Source organism: Asparagus officinalis, chromosome 2 (genome assembly GCF_001876935.1).
Source record: "Asparagus officinalis chromosome 2, Aspof.V1, whole genome shotgun sequence".
Lineage (NCBI taxonomy): Eukaryota > Viridiplantae > Streptophyta > Magnoliopsida > Asparagales > Asparagaceae > Asparagus > Asparagus officinalis.
This window is the reverse complement of record NC_033795.1, coordinates 74,570,499-74,593,339: the sequence shown is the minus strand read 5'-3', so window position 1 is coordinate 74,593,339 and position 22,841 is coordinate 74,570,499. Positions and strand designations below refer to the sequence as shown.

Below are 22,841 nucleotides of genomic sequence, written 5' to 3'. Positions count from 1 at the left end.
TATATCAATACAACCAACAACACAAATCAAGTATGGATGTGTAGCATGAAAATTTAATGTATTGTGATCTTAACATGTCTATTTCCAACTGTTTCACCTTAAAATCTTAGTGAGATCAAACCATACCAAAAATCGGAGTGAATATGAACTGGATACTTTACACTGCAGTAAATATCCATATAATAACCATAAAATCATAACAAGTGTGTCCACAAATAAAAGCATCTAAAATACAAACTCCTACGAAAATGACATTTCCTGCAGAGATAGAACACCCATATGAGCTATGCTCATGAAAGACCTTGGGTTGTAATCCCTTAGTCAGCGGATCCGCAATCATGGAGCTTATACCAATGTGCTCTATAGACACAAGTCCACTCTGAACTCTTTGTTTAACAGCTAGGAACTTGATGTCTATATGTTTCGACTTCTTCGAGCTCCTGTTGTTGTTGGAATACAACACTGCTAACTTATTGTCACAAAATAACTTAATTGGCCTTTCAATGTCATCCACAATTCACTGCCCAATGACAAAATTTCGCAGCCATATTCCATGATTAGATGCCTCATAGCATGCTACAAACTGAGTTGTCATGGTGGATGAAGATATGAGTGTCTGCTTAGCACTCTTGCAAGAGATTGATCCTCCAGCAAGCAGGTAGATATAGCTAAAGTAGATTTCATGCTATCATGGCATCCAGCAAAATCAGAGTCAGAATACCTAATGATCTCTAATTGGTCTGATCTCCGATACATGAGCAGATATTCTTTTGTTCTCTACAAATATCTCAAGACTCGCTTGGCTACTTGCCAATGATCCAATCCAGGATTACTTAAGTATATGCCCAACATTCCAACCACGTACGCAATATCCAGATGCATACACACTTGAGCATACATTAGACTTCCTATTGCTAGCGCATAAGGAATATGCTGCATCTCCTTAATCTCAAACTCATTCTTAGGATATTGATTAAGACTGAATTTATCTCCTTTGTACAATTAGTACAAACTTCAAAGTTCGTAAAATCAAGGGGATCTAGAATCTCGTCTGAAACAAGTCTCTTAATTCTCGTTTTGGAGATGTAACCTAATCTCGTGTGCCATAACGAAGCGGAATTCTCATGGGTCAATTTTCTCTTTACACCTCGAGTGCTTAATTGTAAGGTTTCACGATATGAAGTAACCGTACTAAACAAATAAAGATTATCAGCATAAGATAAAGAACCGATACCAATTAAATTTGAATTCTGAAAAGACTAAGTTTACCATTTTAAAAAAAACAAAAGTAACCAAATTTATCCAATACAGGAATAGAAATTAAATTCCGTCTAAATGACGATACTAAATAAGTCTCTTTCAAGTCCAAATAACAACCGGACTTTAACAATAACCTAAATGTCCCAATTGCCTCAACTTCAACCTTCTTGTCATTGCCCACATAGATGTATATTTCACCATCACTAGGCTTTCGGCAGCTCAGGTAACCCTGCATAGACACACTGATATTAGTTGTGGGAGCAGAATCTAACCCACTGCGTGTGTCTAGGTACCGAAGATAAATTAACCTCAGAACAAACAAAATTAAAAGTGTACATTTCTTTGCATGCCATGCGTAGTAGTTGGTACAATTTTTCTTCTTATGTCCTACAGCCTCACAGAAGAAACACCCAACTCCATTATTTACTTTGTGTTGTTTTTTTTATGGTTTAGCTTCTACAGCTTCTTTATTTTTCATTCTTTTCTTCATTTTGTCCTTGGAAGTACTAGCCAAATGAGCATTTTCTGTCTTTTCTTGCTTTAACCTTTCCTCTTCTTGCACAATGTGAGTTAAGCTCATTAAGAGATCAAGTCTCCTTTTGGAAATTATATCTCACTTTGAATTGGCTGAATTATGTGGGAAGATATATAAGAACCAAATGCACAAGCAAGTCCTAAGAGAGTTCAAGCTTAAGTGCTTTCAGCTTTGAAGCAGTATGAGACATCTCCATGATGTACTCCTTAATGTTCCATTTCTCCTTGTATCTCATTGAGATAAGATTTACCAAAAGTGTACTAGTTTTATCCTTTTCATTGTTAGCAAATCTTTTCTTAATGTTCTCAAGGAATTCTTTAGCAGTAGTTATCTTCTCAGACATAGTTCCCTTGAATACTTATGGAATGATCCTCTTCATGATCATCATACACATACCTAATCAGTAAACACTATACTCTCTAGAAACACACACAAAGGACGTTTGGGGAAAACCGAACCCTTTGGGGTTGGTTTGGTCGGCTCCGTCTCGTCGAGATAGTTGATTTTCATATATAATTAGTCCGATGCTGACTTACAGTTTGAAAGTTATGACCTGTTCTTTGATGCATGTTTCTGAAGCTCACCTAAAGGCTGAAGCTCGCCAGAAAAGGGTGAAGTTTGCCTGTAAGGAAGTCCGTTTGCAAGGCTAGAGCTCGCCTGAACATTGGAGCTAGCCCGAACTAAGCGAAGCTCGCCTGCACAGCTTTGCCTATGAGGTTTGCCCGCATAACCTCGCTTGTCAACACTCGGAGCTCGCCTACATAGCTCAACCCGCCTGACAGCTTGAAGGTCGCTTGCATGACCCAGGCTCGCCTAAAGGACAAGCTCGCCTGATAGCATTAAAGCTCGCCCGAATGAGGTTCGCCTACACGGACTCGCCTGCACAGCTTGCTTGCATAGCCTCACCTGAAGACCTAGCTCGCCTATATGATCCAGGCTCGCCTGAAGGCCAAGCTCGCCTGTAGCACCCAAGCTCGCCTGCATGCCAAAGCCCGCCAAGCTCGCCTGCACGAGCAAACTCGCTTGCAGACCCAAGCTCCCCTGTAGACTCGCTTGCTCCCCTGAAAGCTAGCCAGCTCGCCTGACAGCCCAAGCTCGCCTGCAATATCAAGCTCGCCTGCACAGCTAGACCAAGTCAACCACTTGAGCTTAAAACGTGGAAGTGGGTGCACCCACTCCCCATGATCTAAGGGATGGAGTATGGTTCTCCTCGCCTCTAATGGTCACATCCCAAGATTTAAGGGATGGAGTTATGGTCCCTCAACCACAATCCCACAATTTGAGAGAGTGGTCATGCTTCTCCTCCAATATAAATAGCCAAGGATGGCTATCAAAAGAGAGGTCTTGAACTCTTGATCAAGACCGAACCTATTTGGCTCCTTGGTAATCAGTTCTCTTAAGCTCTAAGAGAAACAAGTCTGGATTTTTGCAAACTCCTTGGCGATCAGCTTGTTCGTGATCTTGTTCGAATCCTCAGCTGAAGAGGACCGAACTTTGAGATCTCGGCATACTTAGGCTCCGAGCAATCAAGCAATTGCTCGTCCGTCGAACTCATCCAATCGATCTTCTACTGCGTACTGAAGCTCCAACCATAACGTCGATCGGATCATCCAAGGGAAGCAAACTCGACATGAGTACCGAGGGAGGCATCCTACCGCCGCCAACGAGCCCACGTTAAACAAGAAGGGTCATTCCCTTCTCCTCTGTTATAAACGTTTGATTCTTAGTTTGCAATAAACCATTCTTATAAATACAAATGAACCCTCAAGCGGGAGATCGAATTTTTACACCCTACACAGTTTCGTCCTCTCACGTGTTTCTATATGTATAGGCTTTTCAGCAACCCAACTCAGGACCAGATATTCAGGGAAGAAAGCGACGAAAATAAATAAGAAAATTAAAAACAAATATCATAATAAAAAAAGTAATATTATAGGAAATACATCTCATGTATCCCCATATGATATTGGAGTGATTTATTATTGATTAATCAATAGAATCCAATGGTGAAAAGAGATATGTGTAACTAAACTAATTACATCCTAGATGTATTGTAACCCTACACATACTATGCGTTGCTTTATGCACTGCTTTCTTATGGGGTAGCAAAACTCCTCTTATATCCAGGAAAAGTATCTATTATGACAAACAATAGAGTGGTTTGGGAATATTATCTACAAAATACTGGAATTATGTTGTTGCCATCAAACTTTTATGGATGATACACTGAAAAAAGATCTCTTATGGATAAAGTGGATCCATAGCAACTGCCTAAAGCATTCAAACATATGGCAAGTTTCTATGAGGTTAAATGACTCTTGGATGTGGAAACAACTACTAAGAGTAAGAGACACGGTGATACAATAGATGGGTAGTGTCAATAATTTGCTAATTGTTATTAATTCATGCTGCAATGGTGAAAAACTCCAGTTCTCCTCTGTTTACAAAATTTTGCTCCCATATCTTCTAAGGTAAGCTTGTACAAATCTGTTTCGGGGGGTTTCACTACCTTAAATATTCTTTCATTTTATGGCTAGCCACACAATCAAGATTTTTTACCCAAGATAGGCTATGTCGTATGAGAATGCTGGATACAGATCAATGTGTCTTATGTACTAATCAGCAATTAGAAACTCACAAACATTTGTTCCTTGAATGCCAATACTCTATGAATGTTTGGAACGATATAATGGACTGGTTGGGATTTGCTTGTAGATCATGCAATTGGGATCAAGTGATAAACTGGTTTAGCTCCAATATGAGCAGGGATAGCTTCATGAAGAAATTCAAAAGAATGGCTCTATCTGTAGCAGTTTATATGTTATGGCAAGAAATGAATATGAGGATTTTTCAGCACAAAGCAAGAGAGTCAAGACTTTGCTTCATGCACTGAAGACCTCAATTTCCCTATTATCCTAAACATCAAAAATCCTGATCATGTACAAGAGAGAATAGAGTTTGTAATTAGAAGTTTTTCTCTTTAGTTGTATTCAGATTTTGTTATCTGGAAATACTTTGATGTAGTATGAACTCACATTTGGAAAATGTATACATTTACTTCCATTGACCAAAAAAACCCTACCCATTTTAATTGATTTATGCGTTTCTTTTTCTTTCTGTTTTTTCTCCAAGGAACTTTGGCTAGTATTTATGTGCTTTATTACCCTAATGTTATGATTGTTAGATATTTTGTTAAGAAAAGACAATTTTGTCTTGTAATAAAATTTTATAATTAAAACATGTTTTAATTAGCAATTAAAAATATGTGTAACAGCTATATAATTATGGGGAACGTTACAAAATTTATGACGAACGTTACGGAATTAATTACGGGGGCTATATAATTATGGGGAACGTTACAAAATTTATGACGAACGTTACGGAATTAATTACGGGGTTTGTAACGTCTTTTTCAATACAATATATATATCCGTATGTTGAGCTCAAAATGATAAGAAAAAATACACAACAAGTTTCTCTTGTTTTTCTTCTCTCCCCTACATATTATTTTTATCTACATCTTAGTTTTATTTTATGGGCAACTTCCTTCATCTGAGCTGAAGCTCTGCACTCTCGCCCAAGTGCAGAGGCCGGCCGTTTCCGGGGGCTTTTACCGCTAGGGGGAGGGAACCATCTGCGCCAGGGCGATCGTTTCCGGGGGCTTTTACCGCTAGGGGGAGGGAACCATCTGCGCCAGGGCGATAGGCGGGTTCTCAATTTTCTAGGGCAGTGAATACACGACTGCTCCCGATCAGACCAGTTTTAATTATTTATTTTTTTGGATTTATCTGCATGCTATAATCTTAATTATTTGATAAATTTCCAACAATGATGAGAGCTGAGAATCTTAATTTGCACTATTAGAAGAAGAGTCTGTCTATAATTAAACATTGTTGACAATTCTTTGATTTGTTAAGATTAACTTGCCCATTTTTTTTGTAAAATTACCTGAAATAAAATTTTCTGACCTTTCTGCTTCATGTTTGTTTATAGCAGGCCTTATCCCAGTACTCTTAATATCTCTTTCACTTAAAATAGAAATCCGGTCCCCTATATTTATTCACACAAATCAAAAACAAACCAATGACAACAAAACAAGTCTAATATCCAAACAAACACATCCCTTTGTATTCTTCTGTTTGTTATAACCACTAGCTAACTTTCAAAGTCTTCAAAACCCCGGACGGTGGTGGGCCCTACACTGGGGTCTCCGATGGCCGGATATTGAGATGGGGTGGAGGAGAGCTTGGTTGGATTGAGTACGCTTTTGTTACTCCAAAAGATAGGTAAGTTCTCTTTGCTTGGATTTGTTCATGGTGCTTGTGAAGGGTGTAAATTTATTTGTCATATGTGTTAGCTTAGATTATTGGTATAACCTAGTAAAATCATGTGTGTTGCCCATTTTTTAAAGCTAAATGGTGAGTCGTTTTTATTGCACCAGAACTCTAAAAGTTATGATGAAGATTACATGTCTATACGAAAATATATTTAGTATGATAAACACTATTTTATGGGTTAAATTATCTAACGTACGGAGCACTAACTTTTTAAGTTTATTTGAAATATGTCTCTTGTGGGATTTCATTCTTATTTATTTTGGTACAATCTTAAAGTCCTTTCGAGTATCACAACTCTGAAATAGTAATGACTAAGGCCCTGTTTGCAAATGGTTAATGAAGAGGGGGTTAAAGAGAAGGATTAATGTACTTAGTCCATTTGATAATCTGAAGGACTAAATTATTAACCCGTTAAATAAGTTTTATTTTAGCCCTTATGATCAGTTTTAGTGTTTGGGAATAACAATGATTTTGACTATTTTCTTTATAATTAGAAGAGTTAACTCTTATTCCATCTAAATAGGAGTATTAGTAAACCCCTCATTTTGAGGGGTTAACTCATTTTAACCCCTCTAGAAGGGTTAACTTAACCCTTCTATATTTTTTATGTTTGGCAAATTATGGAGGGTTAACTCATTTTAACCCTTATATAGATTTGTTATGTTTGACAGGTTAAGAAGGGGTTAAGTCTCCTTAACCCCTCACTTAACCCTTTGCCAAACGGTACCTAAGGGAATAAGGGTTTCCGTCCTGTACTCGATCTAGACATGTTTAATTAATAATGAAGCATTAAGAAAATAAGAAATTTATTAAATAATTTAATTGGTATTTAATTATTAAAATAGATCTATTTTATATTTATTTATTATTTTTGATCTATTCGGCCACATTAGCAGAAAAACTTGCCAACTTTTAATGACCCGGTAGAATCCCATGTCATCGGCAGTGTCATCGGCAGTTTTGTTAAAGTAAAAAAATCGAGGCTGCCATCCCTGCGCTTCTATACGTTGAAACAATTCTGATTCTGTTAATAAAAAAACCCTTCTGTATTAGTCTTTCCATTTATATATGCCTCTAACAACTAATTAAATTATTTTAATTGAACTGCTAATTAGAAAAAAAAATATGATTTCAAAATCAACTATTTTACTGATGTGACTGAAATAGGTCAAAATGATAAATAATTATAGGCTAGGTCTCTTTTAGTAATTAAGTACTAAAATTGAATTGTTTAAAATTTTTATTCAAGAAAAAACTCAAGCGGGAAGAGCATGCATAGGGGGAAAAAATAGTCGCATATAAAAATCGACGAGCGTCTTTCGAGTTTATGCGAAACATGCTCCCCTCCGATAGCAAGGCGACTACCTCTGCGCTCCTCATAAAAATTAGGCCCCCACAATACAAAACTCAAAACCCAAGGTGACAGGAGACCTAGAACCAAATAATTACACACATCTCAAAATCCAAGATGACAGGAGACACAGAATTTAATCGCGTAATTGTGGCTGCAGAGAGTACAACATTCTGATCACGATATGAATTAGGGGCGCTGCTTTTTGGCTCGCTCCTGCCCCAGCTCGCGCTCAACGCGCAGAGAGCGGAGCAGGGGGGTGGGCCCCGGGCCCAGCTATGGGGCCCCACCCCCTGCTCCGCTCTCTGCGCGTTGAGCGCGAGCTGGAGCAGGAGCGAGCCAAAAAGCATTTTTGATGAATTAGGCTCCATCGGAACCGACTTTAGACAAGTAGAGCGAAGCTATTAGCGGACTAGAAACTCCTAGTTAAGCGCGGTTCACACCAGATACTGTTTAAATCTTTTTTATATCGTTCCAATTTAATCGGATGCATGTCTCTAAAAAGATAAAGGTCAATAGTCGATCCCTCTGGATATAACATGTCTATCTCCAGTTTCTAATTATTAGGCATTACAACATTTGTGATGTTCGCCTGCGCATGCATGAACTGCGAAAGGAGCACCCCAGACCTAAAGGTTTACTTGGCTCGTACTAAGCCAAGATTCCTCGTCACCCAAAAAAAAAAGAATAATAATATTCAACCAACGACCGATCATCAAGCTCACCGGTTAATCCAAACTTCTATATTTGTTGGAAGTATTAGTGTATTATATAGGAGAATAAGACTGTTTAGGCATATCGTCTCTTATTCACGGTCATCACCGCTCATTTATTCCGTCTCATACTCTTCAAATCCCAACAACTGCGGACTCGGAAACTAAACCAACTTCACCCTCACCCGTTAGCATCCAATAAAACCCGAGCTAGCTAGCGTATAGTTTAGGAAACCGGTTCCATATTCACACCTGCTAGCATCTGAAGAAAAATCAATTAATACGAGTTATTGCATGGTTAGGAAACTGATGGGCCCGGCAACTGACTCTTCAACATGTATTAAAATGCATGGTCCTCAGAGAACCGGCGTATAGGGCATCGCTACGAAACTCAATGACATGGTGCAACCTTGGTGAGTGGGACCAACTACTGCAGGCGAAGGAGATCGACCTTCGTCAGTTGCTATATATGCTCAGATGCGCTCGTGCTCCTTTTGAGCCACCCATGAGTACCGCTGGCGCCCATGTGGCACGCTTTATTTTATTGTCAGTGTTGCATGGTTTAGATGTAGCGGAGAGACCACTACTTTTAATCTCAATTGTTGATTACTTAGTAGACGGTCATGTTACAATCTAAATCTAACACTCATCATACCCCGTGTATTGCGCTCATTCCTAATTTGCACTCAAAGAAAAAATCACAACCATCAGCTAGATAATCAATGATTATGATTATGTAGTGGTCGCTCCACTACATTTTAGATAGTGGAGAGGATCTGAATCTGTCTAGATCAGGTTAAAAGAAGGGTCGTGTTACGTGTAAAACATGGTTGAATTTACATGGTATGAATTCTAAAGGATAATTTAAAATAGACATAAATGGAAGTATATCGTCATATACTGACCCCAAAATTTTGAGATAAAGGAATTATCGTTGTCGTTATTATCACGGCATTAGAGTTTTGATGTGACGAAAATGACTATAATGTTAATTTGATTACATATGTCGATGATAATATATCTGGTCACTTTCCATATGCTTTCAAGTAATTATGACGTGGCACAGGGTACCTATCACGGCCTTTATGATGTCTCCAATGATATGGCATCTGCAGGCTCTTGCTATCATCTCTGAACTCTTCCATTCGAATCAAGAGTCATTTGCAATTATTATTATGGTTAAAGGTCCATTTTTTTTTTTTTTGAAGTAAAATAGGGCAGAATGCCCTATCATAAAACTATTATATACTGGGATGGATGACATACAAAAGTTAGATTTCTACCGATGATTTAGGGGCTAACTCCGAGATGGAGTAAATGCTAAATCATGGGAAGAAAGCTAAGAACCGATACATGAAACCAAAACAGACAAAATAAAAAAGACGAAGAAACAGAGGGAAAACATAAGGAAAGATGCTTGAAAATTACAAGGCCATCTGAGGAATAAGGCGGGAGCACCCCAATCTTTAGGACCTGTTAAAGGTCCATTTTATAAAATCAAAAGTCCAGAGTTGTAATAAGAGTTGGGTGGTTATAATTTTACATTGTAATATGTTTTTATAGATATAGGGTTATTTTTATGGTACTCGATATGGATATAGCATATGCAATAATTATTAAAGTATTAGTATTTTATCTCGTGCTAAGCAAGGTCGACATACAGATTCAATAGCTCTCTCCCAAAAAGATTCTCAAATATCCACATACATCTTCCAATACTTATCATGCTTTATACTCTTTAATACATTTATTTTTATTTATTTAGTATAATTTGAAATTGTCATATACATTAAAATGCATGGTATGAAAAATAAGACCAGAATTATTATATCGTTTCTTATACGTACATTTAAACCTTGGTCAAATATTGGTAATATATTAATTATTATGTTTAGCAATTCAAGTTTATCAAATCATATTTTTGGTAAAGCATTAAAAATCAACAAATAAGAATACACCATCAATTCATTCTTGCTTCTCTGCTTATGAATATATTATATTTTTTCTGTCTTCCCTGAGAGTTTCCTTGGACCTATCATGTGTATTTGCTCGTGGGCTAATAGGAATATATTCCATATCACATTGTTTTTGTTTTTGCAATATTTTTTCGACAATCTATAATCTTATTTCTATTACTACAATCCTGTGAAATAGAATCATTATTTAAATAACTCATAATTTTTTTTATTTTAGTCGAGGCCTCCTTAAGAATCCCAAGATCATCGCCTTCCATAGTATGAAATAGATAACTAGCTCAATGATTTAATTGTTGAGATTCAATATTTTACAGGTTCATAGAAAATTAAAAAAATACGCATGTATAGTTATTTTTATTGTTGATATTGCAAAAGTTACAAACTGAAAAAAGGAGGATGATCAGCAAGTATCAAAATATTCACATAAAAAAATTAAAATTGGATGAGTGGTTAGGTATCATCAATCAAAAAGTTAAAATCTAACATTTGTTAGTCATTGAAAATTAAGTCGAAATCCATGAAAAAAATAAAAAAAAATTTAATGAGATCAATCAAGAAGAAAAAAATAAAAGCTTTACAAATTGTTGAAGTTAATGTCGAAATCTAAATTTTTTTACCATGAAATTTCATACTGGCATCAATATTAGAACATTAAAAGTGGTCATTAAATTAAATTTAAGCAGAAAATGTTGGATTTAATCTAATAAATCTATTTGTGGGCACATATGATTAATCAATGTGTATTGCTATCTTTCAGGATAACCCATTAAAGTGATCAATTAAGTTGGGTTAATTTAGTATTTAAATAAGTCATGGGGTTATATGTGCAGATACCAGGTTGTAATTGTAATTTATTGAGGGGCTAAATTACAAAAGTACAACATCTATAAATAAGGGGTTATGGTCCCTAACCTAGGGTTACATTCTCTAATTCTCTACACCCCCATCTAGCTAGAGAAATTCGGCTAAAAGAGAAAACCCTAAGGTTAGAAGATCCAAAACCCAAAATCAAGATCAATCTATGGATTCAGGTATAAGCTTCCGCTCTCTTTTGATTTTGTTAATCTCTTTGAATTAATCATGGCTATATGGTTTTAGATCTCAAGTTTTATGATGTAGATCTAACAAGTGGTATCAGAGCCACCTTGATTAATTCTTAGGGATTTAAGTTTTATTGGGTTTTTGATCTTAAATCTCTGGTTAAAGATTCAATTTTTGGGTTCGGATGAACAGTAATGTTCTCGGATGAACAGTAGCGAAATTTTTTTCGGGTGAACAGTAAAGTGTTTTTCCCGGATGAACAGTAACTGAAAAATCGTCGGTGAACAGTAACTTTTGGGAATTTTTTGGATTTTTCTTTGATTTTTCCTTCAATTTTTTCCAATTCTGGATCTGTTTTGAAAATAAAAATCAAAGGTTTTTTGGGTTTGTCGGCGGCGGTTTCAGTTTGAAACCCTAAGGGTTCATGGCGAAAATTAAGGAGGTGGTTACCTCAAACGAACCTCGCGTTCGTTCAATTTTAACCGAGCTTCGCGCTCAACGAACCTCGCGTTCGTTCTAAGGTGAACCTCGCGTTCAACTCAGGTGAGCGTCAAGCTCAATTTTAACGAACCTCGCGTTCGTTCTAAGGTGAACCTCGCGTTCAACTCAGGTGAGCGTCAAGCTCAATTTTAACGAACCTCGCGTTCGTTCTAAGGTGAACCTCGCGTTCAACTCAGGTGAGCGTCAAGCTCAATTTTAACGAACCTCGCGTTCGTTCTAAGGTGAACCTCGCGTTCAACTCAGGTGAGCGTCAAGCTCAATTTTAACGAACCTCGCGTTCGTTCTAAGGTGAACCTCGCGTTCAACTCAGGTGAGCGTCAAGCTCAATTTTAACGAACCTCGCGTTCGTTCTAAGGTGAACCTCGCGTTCAACTCAGGTGAGCGTCAAGCTCAATTTTAACGAACCTCGCGTTCGTTCTAAGGTGAACCTCGCGTTCAACTCAGGTGAGCGTCAAGCTCAATTTTAACGAACCTCGCGTTCGTTCTAAGGTGAACATCGCGTTCAAGCTAATGCATCTGCTGCAACAATTTCTGCTAACATCAACTCAATTCCCATGCTAAATGGGACAAACTTCAAGGTTTGGAAAGAGAACATATTAATTGTTCTTGGCTGCATGGATCTTGACTATGCATTAAGAACTGAACAACCCCAACCTCTCAATGCGGATAGCACTCCTGATGCAAAGAAGGAGCATGAGAAGTGGGAGCGTTCAAATCGCATGAGTCTTATGATCATTAAGCGCGGCGTTCCGGAAGCCTTCAGGGGCATAGAATCCGAAGGGATTACTAAGGCTAAAGATTTCCTTGCCGAAATTGAGAAGCGTTTTGCGAAAAACGATAAGGTAGAAACAAGCACGCTTTTAGCTCGCTTGATTTCAATGAAGTATAAGGGCAAAGGAAATATCAGGGAGTACATTATGGAAATGTCTCATATTGCTTCAAAGCTTAAGGCACTTAAACTCGATCTTTGTGACGAGTTATTAGTGCATCTGGTTTTGTTGTCTCTTCCTGCACAGTTTAACCAATTTAAGGTCAGTTATAACTGTCAAAAGGAGAAATGGACTCTAAATGAGCTCATTTCATACTGTGTGCAAGAAGAAGACAGGTTGAAGCAAGATAAGACAGAAAGTGCTCATTTGGCCTATGCCTCTAAGGATAAGGGCAAGAAAAGGAAGAATGATAAGGAAGCTGCTAAGGGTCCAGTTGAGAAGAAACAACATAAGGATAATCAGGGTTGTTTCTTCTGTAAGAAGCCTGGACATGTAAAGAAGGACTGTACAAAATATCACGCCTGGCGTGATAATAAGGGTACGTTCCTTGCTTTGGTCTGTTCTGAGGTTAATTTAGCTTCAGTACCTAGAAACACTTGGTGGTTAGACTCTGGTGCTACTACTCACATAAGTGTTTCTATGCAGGGTTGCCTGAGCTACCGAAAGCCAAGTGATGTTGAAAGACACATCTTTGTGGGCGACGGACAATCGGTAGATGTGGAAGCAATTGGGCACTTTAGGTTGTTGTTAGGAACTGGTTATTATTTGGATTTAAAAGATACTTTTGTAGTACCGTCTTTTAGACGGAATTTGGTTTCTGTTTCTGTATTGGACAAATCAGGTTATTCTTGTTCATTTGGAAACAGTCAATTCAGTTTATCTTTTAATTCAAATGTTGTGGGAACCGGTTACTTGAGTATTTATGACAACCTATATTTGCTTGATACAATTGCTTCTTACAATGAATCCTTGCATGTGGAATCACGTGGTACTAAGCGTAAATTAAATAAGGAAAATTCGGCGACATTATGGCATAAGCGCTTAGGTCATATCTCAAAAGGTAGAGTTGAGCGTCTTGTGTCTGATGGCATTTTGGATTCCCTTGATTTTTCGGACTTCGACGTATGTGTTGAATGTATCAAGGGAAAACAGACCAAAGTGAAGAGATTAGGTGCCAACAGATCTTCGGATGTCTTAGAATTGATACATACGGATATTTGTGGGCCATTCCCTACGGAATCCTGGAATGGTCAACAATATTTTATATCATTCATAGACGATTACTCACGTTATGGGCACCTATATCTTATTCATGAAAAATCTGAGTCTCTGGACATGTTCAAAGCCTATAAAGCTGAAGTTGAGAATCAACTCAACAGAAGAATTAAAACCGTCAGATCTGATCGTGGTGGTGAGTACTACGGTAGATATGATGGTTCAGGTGAACAACGTCCAGGACCATTTGCTAGATACCTAGAGGAATGCGGTATCGTCCCACAGTACACTATGCCGGGTTCACCTAGCATGAATGGTGTAGCTGAAAGACGAAACAGGACTCTTAAGGATATGGTAAGAAGTATGATTGCTCATTCTTCTTTACCAGAGTCACTCTGGGGAGAAGCACTTAAGACAGCAGCTTACATTCTGAATAGAGTACCAAGTAAAGCAGTTGCTAAAACACCTTATGAGCTTTGGACTGGTCGAAAGCCCAGTTTAAAGCATTTACATATTTGGGGATGTCCAGCTGAGGCAAGGCCTTATAGGCCAAATGAAAAGAAATTGGACTCCAAAACAGTTAGCAGCTACTTTATTGGGTACCCTGATCGCTCTAGGGGCTATAAGTTTTATGATCCCACTATAAGGAATATTTTTGAGACGGGAACAGCAACATTCTTTGAGGATGTTGAGTTTGGGGGGAGAAATAAGGTTAGAGACATTAGTTTTGAGGAGGAATTGGCTTCAGATCCAATCCATACAGTTACTTTTGACAATATTCAGGTTCCTATACCTGTTGTTGCTCAAGAAGTAAATCCGGAACCTCAAGATGATAATGTTGAACAACTCCCTGTTCCAGAAGAACAAACTCAACAACCTCAAGAACCAGTGCCATTAAGGAGATCCACGAGAGAAAGGAGAAATGCTATTCCGGATGATTATATTGTATTTCTCCAAGAACATGAGGAAAGTAGTGGAATGTTAGAAGATGATCCAATCAACTTCTCTCAGGCCATGAAAAGTTCTAACTCTCAACAGTGGATTGATGCCATGAATGAAGAGTATAAGTCTATGCAAGACAATAAGGTTTGGGAACTTGTCCCATTGCCAGAAGGTGCAAAACCAATTGGTTGTAAATGGATTTTTAAAACCAAGCGGGATGCAAACGGTAATGTGGAGAGGTATAAGGCGCGTCTTGTGGCTAAAGGCTATACTCAAAAGGAAGGCATTGATTATACAGAGACTTTCTCTCCGGTTTCATCGAAAGACTCTTTCAGAATAATCATGGCACTTGTTGCTCATTATGATCTTGAGTTACATCAGATGGATGTTAAGACTGCATTTCTCAATGGAGACATTGATGAGATGATTTATATGGTGCAACCAGAAAACTTTGTGTCAGGAGACCCAAAGAATATGGTTTGCAAATTAAGGAAATCCATCTATGGACTCAAGCAAGCTCCTCGTCAATGGTATCATAAGTTTCAACAAATAGTTATCTCGTTCGGTTTTGAGATGAACATTGTTGATGACTGTGTATATCACAAGTTCAGTGGGAGTAAGTATATTTTTCTGGTTCTGTATGTGGATGACATCTTGCTTGCCACTAATGATATAGGCATGTTGCACGAAACCAAGAGATTTCTATCAAAGAATTTTGAGATGAAAGATCTTGGGGACGCCTCTTTTATATTAGGGATCCAGATACATCGAGATCGCTCTCGGGGTATTCTTGGATTATCACAAAAGAGCTATATCGATAAGGTACTTAAAAGGTTTGGCATGCAAGATTGCAGACCAGGTGACACCCCTGTTGCTAAAGGAGACAAGTTTAGTCTCAATCAGTGCCCTAAAGGTAACCTTGAAATTCAGGAAATGCAGAAGATTCCTTATGCTTCGGCTGTAGGAAGTCTAATGTATGCTCAGGTATGTACGCGTCCGGATATTGCGTACATTGTTGGGATGTTAGGCAGATACTTAAGCAACCCTGGTATGGATCATTGGATAGCAGTCAAAAGGGTTATGAGGTATCTTCAGAAAACAAAAGATTACATGCTCACATACAGAAAATCAGAGAAATTAGAGGTCATTGGGTATTCGGACTCTGATTTTGCTGGATGCCAAGATAGCAGGAAGTCTACATCAGGCTACATTTATATGTTAGCAGGAGGAGCTATATCATGGAAAAGTGTCAAACAAACACTAGTAGCTTCCTCCACTATGGCAGCAGAATTTGTAGCTTGCTATGAGGCATCCAATCAGGGAATATGGCTGCGAAATTTTGTCACGGGACTGCGCATTTTGGAAAATGTTGAAAGACCACTAAGGTTATATTGTGACAATAAATCTGCAGTAATGTATTCCAATAACAACAGGAGCTCAACTAAGTCAAAACATATTGACATTAAGTTCCTGGTTGTGAAAGAAAGGGTACAGAGTGGACAGATATCCATAGAGCACATTGGGACAAACTCCATGTTAGCTGATCCTCTTACTAAGGGATTGCCACCTAAGGTCTTTCATGAGCATACTGCTCATATGGGTGTGGTATTATTTGAGGATATTATGTTTTAGTGGGAGTTTGTATTTGTGGTGCTTTATGTTTGTTTGTATTGTCTGATCAGAATAAAGTTTTCAGTTAAGACACTCTGTTACATTATGTTTGGTTTTGACCTCACTAAGGAGGACCAGTTGAAAATAGACATGTACTGATCACATTGCATGTAATTTTCATGCTGCACATCCATGATTGATCTATGTCGTTTGATTGTATTGGTATATGTGACCATTGATGGGTCGAGTCACGATAAATGTGACGAAGGCCGCTTTGATCCTATATTGATATAGTCAATGGACGAGATTGTTCGGAAATACCATTTCAGTGATAGCAATTTTTGAGCTCATAAGGTTATACACAGTTTAAGGAATCATATGGTGCCCAAGTGGGAGATTGTTGGATTTAATCTAATAAATCTATTTGTGGGCACATATGATTAATCAATGTGTATTGCTATCTTTCAGGATAACCCATTAAAGTGATCAATTAAGTTGGGTTAATTTGGTATTTAAATAAGTCATGGGGTTATATGTGCAGATACCAGGTTGTAATTGTAATTTATTGAGGGGCTAAATTACAAAAGTACAACATCTATAAATAAGGGGTTATGGTCCCTAACCTAGGGTTACATTCTCTAATTCTCTACACCCCCATCTAGCTAGAGAAATTCGGCTAAAAGAGAAAACCCTAAGGTTAGAAGATCCAAAACCCAAAATCAAGATCAATCTATGGATTCAGGTATAAGCTTCCGCTCTCTTTTGATTTTGTTAATCTCTTTGAATTAATCATGGCTATATGGTTTTAGATCTCAAGTTTTATGATGTAGATCTAACAGAAAATTCTTGAAACTTGAATGTTACCTTTGCAAAACCAAGTAAGAATCAGTGAGATTTTTAGAAAACACTAGCAACAAAGAAAATGATGATGAAACTAGAAGCATTCTCTTGCAGGATCATAATCTAATATGATTTTTTTTCAACAAAAATTTTAACAAAAATAGCAAAACTTACCTAAGATATCCTTTCCCTCTTTTTTTTAGAATTCAAAAAAAAAAAATTGATAGCTGAATATCTTGGTAATTAATGTTATAGTAAGTGGGTAGAATTTATGCGATTTTTCTCAAAGTTAATTATTCTATTTTTTCTGTTAGTACATTCTGTTATTATTTTTTCTGTAATTAAAAATTCTATAGTTATTCACTTTTTTTATTTTGATAACATATATTAATTGATAAGATATTAATTTGGAATAAGATATATTTGGTAATTATTTTTTCCATAATTAAAGATTCCGTAAATATTCCCTATTGTGAATTTTCATAAGATCATGATTAAGTTATATTATATAATATATTCTGTAATTAAGATTTCCATAATTAAGATTTTTGTAATTAAATATTCTGTATGATATTAGTTAATTAAGATCAAGATTAAGGTAAGATGATGGTTTAGATTAGGTATAAGTGCTAAAAAATTTTGAGAAGAGAAGAGTTCATGTCATGTGACAAGCTCTGGGAAGGTTAAACTCAAAGGTATCGTTTGGCAAAGGGTTAAGTGAGGGGTTAAGGAGACTTAACCCATTCTTAACCTGCCAAACACAACAAATCTATATAAGGGTTAAAGTGAGTTAACCCTCCATAATTTGCCAAACATAAAAAATATAGAAGAGTTAAGTTAACCCCTCTAGAGGGGTCAAAATGAGTTAACCCCTCAAAATGAGGGGTTTACTAATACTCCTATTTAGATGAAATAAGAGTTAACCCTTCTAATTATAAAGAAAATAGTCAAAACTATTGTTATTCCCAAACACTAAAACTGATCATAAGGGCTAAAACAAAACTTATTTAACGGGTTAATAATTTAGTCTTTCGGATTATCAAATGGGCTAAGTACATTAATCTTTCTCTTTAACCCCTCTTTATTAACCTTTTGCCAAACGGGGCCAAAAGGTCTTGCTTAGAGTATACATGTAGCAACAGATTAGCCAACAACATACTTATCAAATGACCCAAATTCATATCCTACCAAACGCACGTCTCTAAAACAAATTAAGAAGTATACTGCTACATAGAATAAGTCCAAATTTTGACATATAAAAAAGATGATTAACTGCAAGGACATATTAGATTATAAATTACCTCAATTCACGTTGTAATTTCAGAATTTTTTTTGCAATAAAAAGAATTTAAATAGATTTTTTTTCCCACTAACATGATTTGAATTTAGGACTTTTCATGATCAATTTTCTCTAAAAAAAAGTATTATTCTATACAATTCTTGTGAAAACCAATTACAATTTACACTATCCAAATTTGTATAGGTTAAAGGAGTGCAAGGGATCAAAGGACATAAACAAAGAGAATCTATGTGGTCGTCCTTTAGGTTTACAATTCAACAAGAGGACCAGAGATCTCTACATTGCTGATGCATATTTTGGGCTATTGATTGTTCATCCCGGTGAAAAATTTGCTACACCAATTGTTACTCAAGCACAAGGGAAATCTTTGCACTTTACCAACAGCTTGGATATTGATCAAGACAGTGGAATCATTTATTTTACCGATAGCAGCATGAAGTTCCAAAGGAGGTAAAAGTTTTCTGGTATTTAATTTAACATGATTAAGTTTATATTAGTTACGTGATACGCAAGTAAGAAATTAAAATCCATCTATGAAAATACAAAAGAATTGAACTGAACAAACATATATATTTACAGAGAATTCCTGAAAGCAATCATCTCTGGGGACAAAACAGGAAGAGTTCTGAGCTACAACCCACAAACCAAAGAAGTCAAAGTCCTACTCAATAACTTATCTTTCCCCAACGGAATTGCATTAAGCCAAGGTGGCACCTTCCTCCTCATTGCAGAGACAACAACTTGCAGGTAAGTGCTAGAAACTTTTTTTTGTTTTTTAATTTAGAAAATACACCTTTGGCGTACATAACAATCACCACAACTACTACGTCTTTAGCGCACATAGGCATCAAGCCCGGGCTCCCCCACTAAGACACGGCTTTACCATGTAATCTAATAGACTACCTAGGTAAATGCAAGAAATTGATCCAATCGAATCGATTATTAAGATGGTCACACATATTTTTATGCTTAAAAATCTAATAGATTCAAATATTCATGAATATCTATCAAATATCAAAATATATTTATTTGGTTGATATTTATAGGGTGAATTTCACATAGCCCCTATGAATCTTGCGGGGGAGTTGCAATGACCGTCTCACAAAATCCCCCTAAACTATAACCTTCTCTCATTGGACCCCCTGATTGTAATTTTCAAATAATTAAAATGTTTTTTAGAGGAAAAAAAAACCTCAAACCCTGTCATTTGTCATTTACATACCTCCTCCCATTAATTTTGAGATTTTTTTTCTCAAGAAATTTTTAGTTATTTAGAAATATTCATAGTTTAGGGGGTTCTGGTGAGAAAAATTCATAGTTCTAGGGGGGTTTTGTGAGACACCCCAAAATCCTGAGGGGTTTTCTGATATAAACAAAGTTTAGGGGGTTATGTGCAATCCCCCTAAAGTTCGGGGGGTTATGTGAAATTAACCATATATGTACTTTATGAATATTAAACTATTTAATGAAGAAGAAGTTTATTTATAAAAAGATTATTTTGTTAAAGAAATATATCAAATTTAGGGTACTGAATTTTTAAATGGCGCCTTTTAAATCCATAATTGAAAATTAATGTTTAGTAGATGTTCCTCATGTATCGTCCAAGTATCATTTGGATCATTTAAGTTTAGAATTCATCAATAGAAGTCTCTAATGTTACATCCGTGATTAGACTAGCTCCTTTTAGAATTTTTTGTTAAACCTAGCTGATGTATCATTGGCATGGCGCAACTAAATTATAATCTCACTATTTATGCTGACTGGATATCCTCCCTCTCTCATCTTCTAGGGGAAATAGACACAGGTTTTTGGCCTGGTTTGGGGGGAGGGGGAGGGAGTGTTGAGGAGTATTGACGTAATAAAAATTTAGTGAAATTACAAATGTATTATGTCATGTCACTGCTATGTTAGCGAGATTTAATGAAAATTTGTGAAAAGAATCCAGGTTGATTACAAAAATAAAGTCTCGACTGATGACTTCTAACATTAAGCAACTAAATTGATATTTGGCCAATACATGAGGTATCTCCAAACTAAAGTTTCGCCTAAATTACAATTCTGCCTAATAAATCTATAGTTTGATGTTTACAAGAACTAATTTGGCACTCTTTGATTCTCTCAAAATTAGTTTATAAATTAAAGTAAATATAATACTTGATAATTATTCGATCAACCTCCACTTTTAGAATATGTTGTGATAAAAAATTTGTGATAAATAGTATTTGCAGAAGATAAATCTGTAGGACTAAATTGCACAATGCAAATAAGTAGTCAACTAATCAAGTAAATTGAATTAAAATTTGGTTAATTTTTATTCGTTGGAAAACCGAGTAGTCAATTGTTTACTATTTAATAAAGGACAAATTTTTAAAATCAACCGTTTTTTATTATTAATAGGCAAAATCGATCGCTTTATACAAAAATCGGCAAAATCGACCTAGTCCGTGCAGCCCCTATCTCTCTCCTCACCATCTCTCTCTCTCTCTCTCTCTCTCTCTCTCTCTCTCTCTCTCTCTCCTCACTCACTTGCCTGTCATCTACCCCCACATTGTCTCTCCCTCCTCCAGCAAGCCGCCCCCTCTCCTCCCTCGTCCTCATCTGCTCCCACTACCATCACCATAGGCGCCGGCCTCTCCAGCCTCGCCGCAGCCACCCACCTCCACTCCTCCTCCATCCCCTTCCTCCGACTCCGTTGGCTATTCACCTCTCCCAACGAGACCTCCGTCTCCCTTCTCCTTCGCCACACCGACTTCTCCCCTTCCATGGTTGACCGCTTCTTCAAGGTGACAAATACTGCAAGATATCAGGGTTGTCACTTTGTGAAATGAGGGGTTATTGTTAATCAAAATTCTTAATCAGGAACCCGCCAAACACAATTCTTATTCAAAATTCTCTCTTTTTTCAGGAACACGCTGCTAGAGACGAATTCATCTTTCAGGAATTTATTAAACTTAATTCTCAATTAAACTTAATTCTCAACCAAAATTCTCTTCATATCCAATCCGCATGCTCCACATAACCTAATTAATCGAGGACGGAGAACAAAAGGCAAACTCACTGCTGGAGACGATCCTGCAAATCGCCGGAACCGAGACCGGAGACTTCGCCGTAAAATTCCCGATCCCGATCACCACGAGAACGAAGGCGAGAGAGAGAAAGAACGAGAGCCCCAGTGACAAAATGATGCCTCAACCGCAACGAGTCAATATCCTGAGGGCTCGCTTCTCCTCTCCTCCTCCTCCTCCATCACCGGGGATCTGGCTAGGATCTAAAGGATCCATTGGTAAGATAAGTTAGTCGAAATCCATGGCGAATTAGGGTTTCCAATTTGGGGGAATCCGATAGCGGGGAAGAGGAGAGGGATGGGGGGATTTTTTTTGCCGATTTGTGAAATGAGGGGTTATAGACAATTTATAAATGTTCCATTTATTATTATTTTATTATCTGTCGGCAGTGGGAGCAGATGAGGTCGATTTTGCCGATTTTTGTATAAAGCGGTCGATTTTGCCTATTAATAATAAAAAAACGGTTGATTTTAAAAATTTGTCCTTTAATAAACTATAGAATTGAGATCCACCACAAGTGACCCAAAAGGTTGGGAGAGTCCAATATAGCTCTGAGGCTCTTAAGTTCAATTCTGAGCTGGGTTATTAAATAATAATAATAATAATAAAGTATGGAATTGACCATAACAATATTTGTTTACTTGGGTTCATTTTCACGTCTATTAACAGGATCTTAAGATATGGGCTTCAACCTGCCCAAAATAAACTTGAAGTTGTTAATCAATTGATGGGCTTTCCGGATAACATAAAGCCCAGCCCAAGAGGGGGATTTTGGGTTGCAATCCATTCGAAAAGAGGAAAATTGTTAGAGTGGTTTTTCTCTTCTCCTACTTGGTTAAGAGAAGTATTAGTTTTGTTACCACTGGATATTAATAGGGGTTTTTCAATGTTTAGTAGATGGATAGGGAAATGTTTGGCTGTGAGAGTAAGTGAAGATGGTGGCATTTTAGAAGTTGTTGAGGGTTTTGGTGGAAATGTAGTGAAATATGTTAGTGAGGTCGAGGAGGGAAATGGAACATTGTGGTGTGGTTCTGTGTTGATGCCTTATGTTGGTGTTTGTAAGCTCTAGAGAGTACTGTAATAAGTGTTATTGTTTAAAAACCATCTTATTGTTTTGTAAAATTATTATTTTGCCAGTGTTGATGCCTTATGTTGGTGTTTGTAAGCTTTAGAGACTGTAATAAGTGTTATTGTTTAAAACCATCTTATTATTTTGTAAAATTATTATTTTGCCCGTTGATGAGTTCATCATTAACTTTCATAATCCATTATTTTCTAGGGGTACATTGAAGATACCCCCTCTTTGTTTTTATCTTCAGTAGTATTTATCATTCCTCAACTGATTTATTAGCACTTATAATCCCTCATTAGATGAGAAAGAGAA

The 22,841-nt window shown here is 37.0% G+C and overlaps 1 protein-coding gene across 1 annotated transcript; it reads left to right on the top strand.

Annotated features, from left to right (window-relative positions):
- LOC109831313 (protein STRICTOSIDINE SYNTHASE-LIKE 10-like) lies at positions 2,320 to 22,638 on the top strand. The gene is made up of 5 exons (XM_020398643.1): positions 2,320 to 2,419; positions 5,964 to 6,081; positions 18,576 to 18,842; positions 18,972 to 19,139; positions 22,127 to 22,638. Exons 1-5 carry the CDS (start codon positions 2,320 to 2,322, stop codon positions 22,524 to 22,526), a joined length of 1,053 nt encoding a protein of 350 aa, XP_020254232.1. The 3' UTR covers positions 22,527 to 22,638.